Source organism: Megachile rotundata, chromosome 1, assembly GCF_050947335.1.
Source record: "Megachile rotundata isolate GNS110a chromosome 1, iyMegRotu1, whole genome shotgun sequence".
Classification (NCBI taxonomy): domain Eukaryota; kingdom Metazoa; phylum Arthropoda; class Insecta; order Hymenoptera; family Megachilidae; genus Megachile; species Megachile rotundata.
The window spans coordinates 5,303,104-5,315,727 of NC_134983.1; the positions used below are offsets into that span (position 1 = coordinate 5,303,104).

The 12,624-nt window shown below is 33.3% G+C and overlaps 1 protein-coding gene across 1 annotated transcript in view; it reads right to left on the reverse strand.

Moving 5' to 3' along the window:
• Positions 1–355: 355 nt before the first annotated feature.
• LOC100874918 (mind bomb 1) overlaps positions 356–12,624 on the reverse strand; it is a 488,386-nt gene continuing 476,117 nt past the window's right edge. The window contains exon 10 of the mRNA XM_076535764.1: positions 356–413. Within this exon, the coding sequence (XP_076391879.1) occupies positions 371–413 (43 nt within the window). The 3' untranslated portion in view covers positions 356–370. The remainder of the gene's footprint in view (positions 414–12,624) is intronic.

Sequence of the window (12,624 nt, forward strand, 5' to 3'; positions counted from 1 at the left end):
AAATCTCGAACTACCATTTTTTATATTTAAGTCTATAAGTCAAGCAAAAGATATCGACGAAAATAAAATTAATAACAAAGTACAGAATTTCTCGACTAAAATATCTTAAGAAAAATTTAATTCGAAGTTCAAAACTTAAAATAAAAACGATCGATAATATCAAAATTTAAAATAAGGAATGCCATTCTTGTGAAATGTAATTCTTGTATCAATTTAATATGAACATAGTTTCTAGTTACTTTTAGACCAGACTTTTGGGAAGAATCTTACTATTTACGGATGACCCGAGACTAACAGGTTAAAAATTGCCTTCCAAATCCGTTGACGCCATCACATACTATCAGTAATCAATAATCCAATAATACAGAAACTATTCGCAAGTCGTCGTAATTGCAAAGATTTCCCGCATCGCAATCCCTTCAAATACCGATCAAGAATCAATTTATTCGACATCGATGCATTTGCTACTCGACAACGTACCAAACATTCTCGCCTGCATTGATCATTACCGGTTAATTATTCAAGCCCTGCTGCAACTTTCGCGACAAATGCTTTTAAGTGAAATACAATGCTGATCGAAATTGTAACCTCAATTCATTTTTAGCTAACTTATTGCATTTCGTTTTTAGAGTATCATGGAAACGTAATAACAAAAAACAATATTGTGTGAAAATATCTTGCAATCTTTATATATAATTAATTATTACTTTTTTTATGCAAAGTTCGATTTGTAGAATGAGCGGAGGTGTAGAGTTGATTTATAAAAAATTATTTAGTTAGATAGTAAGTATATTTATAGTTATTATAGAATTTAGTTTATTTGATACATTAATCCACTGTGAATAATTAATTGACAAATGGCAGTTTTTATGATTTTAGTTAGCTTGATAACCGTATGTTCTCAATTTTCAAGTTTTAAAATAAAGTTTCAAAATTTTTAAATACTTAAATTTTCAAGGTCATAAATTAAAAAATTTTCAAACTTTCGAAACTAAAAATTCTCAAATTCGCTGGATTTTCGTAGAAACATAGAAATTCTCGAATTTCCACATTTTTAATGTGGAAATTCTGAAAATCTCAAATTCGCTGGATTTTCGTAGAAACATAGAAATTCTCGAATTTCCACATTTTTAATGTGGAAATTCTGAAATTCTCAACTTCACAAAATCTGAAATTCTCAAATTCTCAAACTTTCAAATTTCCAAAATCTCAGAATTTCAAATTCTCAAATTCTCAAAATCTCAAATTCTCAAATTCTCAAATTCTCAAATTCTCAAATTCTCAAATTCTCAAATTCTCAAATTCTCAGTTAACAAATTCTCAGTTAACAAATTCCCATACTTCTAAAGCCCAAAGTTACCATACTTTCAAACTCATAAATTTCCAAATTCCTATTCTTCTAAATCTCCGAATTCCCATATTTCCAAGCTCTAAAATTTCAAAATTCCCAACCCCTACATTTCTAAGTCTTTACACTTCTAAATTTCCATACTTCAAAAATCTCTTATTTCCAAACTTCAAATGTTCTCAAGTTTCCAAAAATTCCAACTCAAGTGTCCAACTTCATGAAACCTTGCAAGTATAACAAAACTGTTCATCGAAAAATTGTAAACCTACAACGAAAAATCGAAAATAGAATTCGATCAATAATTCAGATCAATGTATAAAGACATCACTATCTACTCAATATTATTCTTGCAATACTATCTATGTCATTCCAACCTTTCTACGTTCAGTCATCCTGTTTCTACATTATTTCATTACGTCCTGTGTTCATAATTTCTATAAATCATTTAATCTTTCTACCAATCCATTTTTTTTTTATTTAAGCTTAAGTTGTACTCTCATAAGAGAATTATAAAACTGTACATGAGGTTTACAGGTAGTTATACAAGGTGTTATACAGATGGCTTAATATCTTAATATCTTTTTGTGAAACGTTACGTACAAGTAATTTTATGTAAAATGACTGTTGAATTTTCATATCAATTAAATTAGCAAAAATAAATGTATTGAGAAGTCGGTAATCAAGTTCGTGCATTTATCGATTACTTGGAAGATACCGCTAGAATTACATTTTCAATACTCATAAATCAAGTGGAATTAACAAATTTTAAAGAAGTCCTTCCAAGTCGTTTTCTTCTTAAATAATACATTCATTTAGTCTTTTAAAAGTTATTGTATTTTTGTGTTATTTTAAATATAATAATAACCTTCCATATTCCATCAATGACATTTTACACTTTCATGTTGTTTTTCTTTAAAGCTGTAAACTGCGAGGCATGCTTCGATGTTCGGTTTATGGAGCAAGGATTTATTTTCATGCTCTCCCAAATACTTATTTCTAAAAATAAATAACCGAACTTATAATTTTATCCAACAATGCAATATTCCATTAGCAACATCATCGCAGCCATCATGGTCTCCCTGTACCTTTGCCCAACTCTGGCATCCCTTGTTTCTCAGATACTCGTAACTTTCACCCTACTTCGTCTGTTTTCCTGTCCAGCTTCGGGCCAAGTGTATTTACTTTTATGGCTCTTTTGCGGGTCCACGGACGGGCCACGAGTCGTTCGGCCCTTGTACCACCGTGAGATATATACTTTTCGTCGGCTGACCCTTGGCCCGGACCGACAAGTTACTTTTTTCATTTGGCTAATGAAATAACGAGGCGATGTTCAGCGTTTCGCGTGAGAAACATCGCGACGGCTTTACACCAGGGTAAATTAGGATTCCTTGGCTAGTAGGTAAGGCAACGCTACCCTGATGCCCTGAGGAATTACGAATTCGCGTGCGCGTCTCGGCGAACGTAGCTCCGGGCGTTACTTTTAAATTAAAAGCTCGCTCGGCTGTTTAAAGGACAGTTTAAGAGTGGAGAGATGCGAGCTGAATGAAGCACACGCGTTGAATCGAAAGCGTTGTTTTCCTGGCGAGAAAAGGCTCCTCCGTAACGAACTTACGCGATTAAACTCTAGACCTGCTATTTTATCCGCTTTTTTTTAGGCTGATGTTAATTACGTTTTAATCTAGTGTTGCCGTTTTATTTGCTGCGAGTTTCCCAAAAGTTCCTGCGCCAAATAACTTGCTGACATGGCTGGGTAAATAGACTTTCTGTAGATGGCTATAAATATCTAATAGTATTTGTATAACAACATTTAGTTGTGTAAGTATATCAACTCTTATTTATGTCAGTATCCATTATATACGAATTCATAGTTTATAAAGAGTAAATTGTGTAAAAAATAATTGTGCGAATGTAAATATTGAGTTGGGTTACATAAAACCTGATTTCCGCGTGTTTTATAAATATAATAGCCTTGTATATTCTCTTCATGTTGGCGTCAATCAATTTTCATAAAATTTCATTAAATTCATTATGGTGTCAATAAAATAGTTTTTATGCAAATCAACTGGCTATTTAATACGTCAGATTCTGTTATATAATTTATGTGTAAACTACGAATTTAAAGATTATTGGTCATAACTTTTAGTCAAAAGATTAATAAAAATAAAGGGTTGAAATTGCATGCATATGTCATTTACATGTATGTAATATGTAAATATGGAAGTATGTAATACATTGTATGATAAATTTTCATAACACAAAACCTTATTCATATTCATTTCTGAGCTTTCAAAGATTGAAGAGATATTTTATTTCATAATTAACCATATATACTTTAACCGAATTAATTGCGTATTAATCCTGCGCGTTTTATCCGCATGTTAACTTTGAAATCAATTATACATCATGAGATATCACATATGTATGAAATACATTGCCCAACATTTTGATGTAATTCAATAAAATTATAATGAAAAGGAATTCCACTTCAAAGAAAATTTGATTTCTTTTTAAGCTTTTACAATTTCTATGACTAAAGTACGTAGTAAATAAATAATTGAAAAATGAGTTTACATTTGTAACACGTAGCTTACTACCTGTTAAGATAAGAAAAAATTTATACAGTTGGGAATACAGAGTCGCATTATGAAAATCATGCACGTTATCTCACTCCACAATGCTATTCAAGGTTGATTTTCAATTAAATGATATTTAATGTAACACGCAGCTTTAATTTTCAATGAAATTGTATTTAATGCAACCGAAGTATTAAGCAAATATGTCTGAAAAATATTAAATATAATAACGAGAATATTCGAATATTATAACAGTATTCAAAACTTCCTTCAAATCGGGGAAACAAAGGTGTACTCTCGTTTCTACACGCATCGTTGCATTTGTAACAATTGTGATTGTAGGCAGATAGGCCACCATGTACCATTGAATTTCTTCTTTCCCATTTTGTTCCATTTCCACAAATTTTATAGTTAGTATAGGAGACGCACATGCGTGGGACATATCGCATATACATATGCTCGACAACCCTATTCTTGATGCGTATGAAGCTGACCCAGGATTAACCCTTTGCCACAATTTATTTTCCAGATACGTCAGTCAAAACTAAGTATTCATAGCTATAATATTAAAACAAACACAGAAAATTAAAATATGAGTATTTTATATTCAGCGATCCTTGGCTATACAAATTTCAGTTGTTAAATTTCAAATTGAAGAGTATTAAAAATTTAATAAATTTGAATACTCTTCAATTAAGATTTGTAGGGTTTTTCACATTAGAGCTATGAGTGCGTCACGAGTGAGACTCGTCAAATAATACCACAAGAGGTTAAGAGGCTCATCTTGAACAGTCCCAAATGTAAGGTTTTGATGTTTGAGGTGACCACTCAAAACGTTTATGGGTTATCGTTCCTTGACTCGATCGTGCGTGAATAATTGAGTCAATAATTTCTATCGCCGAAAATACACGTAAGTCTATGTATTTATTTTTCTATTTTGACCAATTGGGGCTGTAATGCTCCTATAATCCGGTAAAACCCCTGGTTCAGTTTTCAGCGCCAAGAATAGGTTTGTCGACAGTATACGATTCGTTTTCACCGTTGACGCATGTGGTTGAATGCGAACACAGTACCGTAAGATCACACTACGTTTCACAATCAACAAAGCCTTGTCGCGTTAGCATCTCGGCTTCGTAAGAATCTCGCGTCTCGACCCATTTTTCCCAGGAAGAAAAAAACCGATAACAAACGTTTCCCGCATTCTTGCATCTTCGACCCAGATTTTTGCTACGGAATCGGTCGTGTGCGTGCACCGTGAAGCTCATTCCACGCGACGCCTCTCTTTTTTTCCCTTCTTTGTCCCTCATTTTCCAGCCTGTTTTCCCGCTCGCCTCCCTACGGCGACGTCTGAACGTTTTCCGTGGCGTTGCGTGGCCGGTTTGAAAACGAAGCTGCGCATATACGCGGCGTGTAAAAGCCCAACGACGGGTCCTTGTTGTCAAGAGATGCGAAGAGGCCTAATGAATGGGTCGAGGATCTTTTTATTTCTCCTTTTTCGTCGTTCATACCGTCCCACGGTTACTTCTCTTTCTCTCTTTATCCCACCACCATCGCCACTTTCATCTCCTCTACTTTTCCCGTTTTTCTCTTTTGTTTTTTTAATTCTTCGTCGTTACTCGTCGCTCAGCTCGCAAAGCGTCCTCCTTCTCTTTCTCCGTTCCGCTTTTTGTTAGCTCGGGGCTGTGAACGCAATGCCAACCGACGCTCGGCGTCGCGACGCAACCGACCTAAGAGGAAGAAGCGTAACGGTGCATCGTTCCGCTTTTGGACACGCGGCGCTGCGACGCTTGCGGTGACGCCGTGCAACGCTCTTGTGCTCTTTTTACGCGCGAAATCGTTCGGCAAATTGACAGAAACAACGGGCAACCGATACAGTTTTCTAGCTTTTATCCGGTTTTCTTTCTGCCCGAGGAAATTTCAGTGTCTACGGTACTGAACAGATACAATGATTGCTACGTGTATACGGCTGTGAAATACCTCAAAAATTGAATTGTACGATTAGGTTGAGGAATACGGTCCATAAATATACGCTTGATAAATACCCGTTAGAAACGCCCCTCTCTCACACGCAATTTCTAACACACGCGCAATCTACTCACCTCGCTGGGTAGATAATATATATGGTATTTAACTTTATACTATTGATCACGGAAATGAGTATACATATAACATACATATTTTATGAACATATTTTCTAGGTTTAAATTCCATGAAATATAATTGCGTTTTCATGCTATACAAGTTGTTGCGTAAATAGGTAAAACCGTAGAAGGATAACAGATATGTTTCGTGATGTAAATCTTTAAAAATGTGAAAATTATGGGACACACGGTCTATATTGACAGTACAAGAATGATTCTATATGTAGAAAATAGGAAAAAATATCAAATAACATTTTGTACATACGGATTTATTTTTGAGAAAATTAGAGAGGGACATTGATGCACATTTATGAAGATGATAATGAAAATGAAACACTGTTGATTTGTATTATTATTTGAAGTACTCTATTAGTGTTTTACTATATATGGATACATTGTTATTATTCAAAATTTTTTTTATTTCTATTTATACTCCTGTTACGGATAGAACTAGCCGAACGAGGCATTTCAGAGCATAAAATGGAAATTTAAAAGTATACAGAAGATTCAACGAATTTAGCGGGGTTTTCGGGGGCGACTGGTCACAAGCAGCAGGCATGGCGAGTTTCCATGCCTCGAAGCCCTACGTGCGTATTCGTGGCCGTATTCGTCGAACACCATGAGTGTTTCGGCATGAAAAACACCATCGTAGCACCGGGGGTAACCAATCCGCCCGGGAGTGGTGGTGCTCACCAAAACACCGAGGGCCACTCCGCTCGGGAGAGGTGAGAATCCGGGCGGGGGCGAGCTTTCTTGCCCCGCGCTCCGGCTAGCTGTCTGCGGGATCGGTCGCACTCGAAGGCGATAAATAATTAATTTTTCTAAGAAATGTACACGTGCGTAGTGCACGTGGCAAAAGTGGCACGTGGCACATGCTCTGAAATTCCAAGTAAAACGCCAATTAATAAGTATTTGATCCGCCGCGAAATGCCGGCGAACCCTGGTGCGCACTTCGGCAGAAAAGAAAGACACTTCTTGGCGACGTCTCGTGATGCGTAATTTTCCAGAAACGCGTACAAAGGTGCGGACCGCTCTGTTTGATGGCGGGTACCGGCAAGTGCGACATCGGTATCGGCGCGCGGCGTGGCGGCGCGGCGGTTTGGCCGCAAAGGGCGGGCGGCATCGCGAGGTTCGGCGGTTCGGTCGTAGAGGGATGACCGCGAAGCCAAGGTCGACGGAGGGCACGTGGCAGATTTCGAAGAAATCGGGTGGTTCCTAGGAGACGTCGTAGGGGAGTAAAACATATAAAATAAGCGAGGGCACCGGGGCCCGCGCCTTCACTTGTATTTTGTCATTACGGGATCTACTTCGTATTTGTCATTACTGCACTTTATATTTTGCCATTGCGCGTTTACTTCGTATTTGTTATTGCGCACTTCATATTTGACATTGTGCAAAGACTTTCGTTGCTTGATCAAATATTTCGTTACTTGATTGTAATACTGATACTTGATTTGATATCGTAAATCGTCAAATTGCTTTGTTTATCACTCGCTACAGGACTTAATTATAATACGTTTGTTGTACGATAATCCAAATAAATTTGTGCGTTTTCACCGTCATAAAAATTGAATTGTTCTGATACAACTCCACAATTAAATTATTCTAATCTCATTTAAAATATGACTGTATTATTTACTATCTAATTTTTCAAATTTAGTCTAACTTCACTTTAAGATAGAACAGGTATGTTAAAATCATAAAGTTGTGAATTATATCTTACTTTAGTTATTTTCGTTTATTTTGAAGATATCTTAATGATATTATCTACGTAACGAGTTATCGGAAATAAAATAATGACCTTATCGATAAGATTTTAATATTATCAACAGTAAGATCAACATTAGAACTATAAGTACTAATTAAATTTTGCATACTGTATCACGTTAAAGTATAACTGTATTTCAGTTTCAATATAAAATTATTTGTAAGTAAAGTTAGTAATATAACACGAATCAGAATGGTTGAAATTATCTTCTCCATTGAGCTATAAAATTCTGATTGGACAAATGGAAAAATTGTAATTTAACATTTCGTTTAATTAATAATATTAAACAAGTGTTCGAATGTATAAATCAATATTACATTTAATTTCACTGAATTTGATTGTAAAATACATCTGACACAGATATGAATTTATTTTAGATTTTTCTAATAATAAAACAGAGTGAATTAAACTGTATTTGAAATACAGTTAGAGTGCACACGTATTCGTGCAAAGATAAATTTGCTGCTTTTATTCGAAATCACGAATTGTGTAACAATATTTAAAATAAATAGCTGAATTTTATTTTATCGATACTGGTGGACTATGAAACTTTTACATTTCGTTCCACGAATAATAATCGTTATTTGTAAAATACGATTAATTTTCTTCAAAAATGTAATTTTAGTGGGTGCGACACAAAAATCATATTTAGGCGGCTATTTATTATTCAAAGTTGCTGAAGACACTATAAATAATATTATTATCATGTAATTATTAGATCAATGTTATGTTCTGTTATTTTATATTTGATACTGATATTATTATTTAAAAGACTGATGGGTAGTAATTTTCTAAATTTTTAAATTCTCAAATTTCATGGCTTGCAGATTTCTACATTTTTAGATTTCTAAGTTTCTAAATTTCTAGATTTTCAGATTTTTACAAATTTAAACTTCTAGATTTCTAAAATCCTACATTTCTGAATTTCCAAGGTCCTAAATTTCTTAATTTCCAAAATCCCACATTTCTAGATTCTCAAGATTCCAAATTTCTGAATTTCCAAAATCCCACATTTCTAAATTTCCAAAATCCCACATTTCTAAATTACCAAGATTCGAAATTTATAAATTCCCAAAATCCTAAATTTCTAAATTTCTAAAACCCCACATTTCTAAATTCCCAAATTTCCAAAGTCCTAAATTTCTAAATTCCCAAAGTCCAAAATTCCAAAACTTCCAAAGTTCTTAATTTGTAAACCTATTATTAGAAACCACAGAACATACCGTCTACCATGCAAACGAGTCAAATCTAACTTGCACTGACACATAGTATTCTATCTTAACATTATTCATAGTAAATGATTTGTCAAATACATTTTAACTAAATAAATTTATAACGACACAATATTTCAAAAAGAATTTTACAGTTATTTTTTATATCCCATTTAATTTAATTATTCTACAAATTATAAACACCGTTTGAATAAAAACAGCAGAGAGAGATGTTTAACGATTCTTTTGACAGAATACTGACAATAAAGTGCCCTGTAATCAGAGTTCTTCGGCTATTTAGCTATTAATTGAATTTCACAGCTATGTCGCTTGTAAAACACGCTTTAACGAGCTCATAAACTTTTTACAGTTGGCATTACGTTACCAATTACAGCAGTCGCATTATAACATCAGGTGCTTTCAAAATTCGATACTTTAGCACGAAACAAAATAAAACTGATAAAATACAGTTTTGTGAAAATTTATCCAGAATACACAGTATTAGCGATAAGCCTTTAATTTATGTTGTTTAAAATGATGAAGGGTTGGAAGATACGGAAGCACAGGCATTTTCTCGAGATCGATATTATAGATTAAAATAATAAGGCAGTTGCTGTGGATGTGTGATTTTAAAATTCAGCAAGTTTTAGAATTTTAATGATTTTTTATGTAAAAATTGATTCTTGAAATAATTTCACTGAAATATGTATTAAATTATTGTGGGTTGATGAAAATATATTTAATACGTCAGCTGCCACGTCAGTCACCGATGACTTACATAGGACTTTTCGTTTAGGCTGCGTCAGTCACTGATGACCGACGGTGTAAAATATATAAAAATAAAAAGTTTACATTGTTTTAAGTAATTACCTAAACTTTATTTGATATTTATTGAATTTTTATTTATTACAAGATTGTGTTATTAAAGCATTTAAATATTTCCCATCAGAAAATTTTAATGGATTTTATTTGATTGCGTAACCTGACCGGGACTAATAAATAATAAATATTTATGAATAATAAAGTGGAATGTTATTAACACATAATAAATCATTTTTTATTTGAATAATTTTCGAATAGAAATTTACTCAATTGGTGATTCATGCATAACATGCTGATTTTCATTTAAATAATTTTCAAATAATAATTTATTCCACGAATATGTTTTTGGCAAATAGCAAAATCTTCTTTATCGAATAATTTGCGAGCAAAAATTTGTTTAACAAGAATTTGTTTACAGTGAATGCTTGTGAGTAATGAATTAATTTTTAATTAAACAATTTTGAGAACTAAATTTCTTTTGTAAATAATGCATTATTCGCAAATAACGAATCACTTGTTATTTGAATAATATTCGAATAAAAATTTACTCGACGAGTAATGCATTCATGAATAACAAACCACTTCTCATTTCAATAATTCTACAATAACAACATTAAGTAACACATTGTTTAAAAATAACAAATTATTTTTCATTAAAATAGTTAGATAAATGATATATTAGTTACGAATAATGAATCAGTTTCTAATTAAACAATTTTCGAATGAAGATGATTTCGATGAATAATATTATACATTATTCGCGAATAACAAATCATTTTTTATTTGAAAAATTTGCGAATAAAATTTGCAAGTAAAATGATTTTATTTGTTATTCGCGAGTAATGCATTATTCATCAAATAAATTCGGAGTCGAAGATTACTTGAATAAAATATTATTCATTATTTGCGAATAATTTCGTGTTATTTAACTTTTGTATTCAAAAGTTATTTGAATAATACTCAACTCTGCAAAAGATGAATTATTCACAAAATTATCAGGAACTGAAACTGAAAATAAAAGTCAATCAAAGAGTTAACAAAGATCAAAATTTAATGTATTGTATTAGATTAATAACCTTCCTAACCTACAATTTTCTAGACAGTCATTTTCATCGTTATTCATATGTCGCCATTCACAGTCGTTAGAATGTTAAAACAAATAACATTCTTAGTCATATTCTTGTTAGTTAGTCATATTCTAAATTTAGCGATCCTTGATTGTACAAATTATAATTAAAATTGAACGTTAAATTCAAGTGTAGTGAAAATACTAGTTCGTCACATTCAAGCACATTCACTCAGCACACTACATATAGCGTGCATTATATGTATGACACAACATTATAGGGCATGGTGTTAACCCTTTGACTGCCGGACATTTTCGAAGCATTGAGATTTTCCCAATTGCAAAATAGTGAAACACGATATTCAGCAATTTATAGTTGCTATGTTACATGAAACATAGCAACAAAACATGATAAATATGATAATTTCAATTTTAAATCAGTTTAATAAAACAGTAAAAGTGTCATGGTAAGAAAAATTTAGATTCATAGATATGTATACACTTTCGTATATTGATCAGCACGTGAGGACATCATTAAGTTTACAAGACCCACTAAAATGACGCATCTTAAGTTCCTTATCTTAAATTGAAAAAGAGAGGTACAACTTGCAGACCATTTCTTGATAATATAATTAAAGTTCAGTGTACATAATGAAACAATATATAATCGTAATTAACAAATCGGATGCGATAACACAACGGAGAATGAAAAGAAAAGCCATACATCAGCATACTAATGGCAAAACTGGAAGACCCGTAATAACAGAAGAGCAGACCTTCATAAATTATAAAAATTATTACGATGCTTTTGTAAGAACGTATATTAATTTGCATCGAAATGAAGAATAATCGTATACATTTCTTTGTGTTTCATATCTAATATACAGGGTGGGGCAATAACTACTAGCACCGTAAATACGAGGTGTGACACAAAAGTAACGAGACTAGTCCAATAAATCATTGTACCTGCAGAATCAGTTCTCCGTAACATTATCACCTTCAAAGTAGTCCCCTTCAGCATTTACACACTTATGCATTCGGCGCTGCTATTGCTGGTAACAATTCTGGAACGAGGTTTTTGGAAGTCCTTTCGGACGATTCTCCGTTTTTGCCTGAACCTCTTCAAATGAGGTGAAATGGGTTCCCTTTAAGCAAAATTTAACTTTAGGAAATAAAAAAAAGTCGCATGAAGCCAAATCAGGCGAATAAGGAGGATTCCCTATCACAATAATAATTTTGCTGGTCAGAAACTGCTTGACAGATAGTGCCGTGTGAGCGGGTGCTTTGTCCCGGAGCAACAGCCATCCATCGCTTCACAATTGTGGCCTTTTTTTCCTAATTCTTTCACGAAGTCTTTTTAGTATTTCAATGTAATAGTGTTAGTTAACAGTCTGACCACTGGGAAACCACTCAATCATTACAATTCCATTAATGTCGAATTTTGATTTTGACATGCGTTCTTTTTCGGATTTTGGGGATCCTGAAGACTTCCATTGCATCGACTGGCGCTTACTTTGTGAGTCATAGGTAAAAATACATGTCTCATCACATGTTACAACAGATTTTAACAAATTTTACAAGAAACTTGATGTTTATTCGCTGTTCGGTTTTTACGTTAGACATTTTTCCGGCAGAATGCAGTTGCACGTGTTCACTAAATAACGCAATATTTCCAAATGGTATGACCGATTCAAT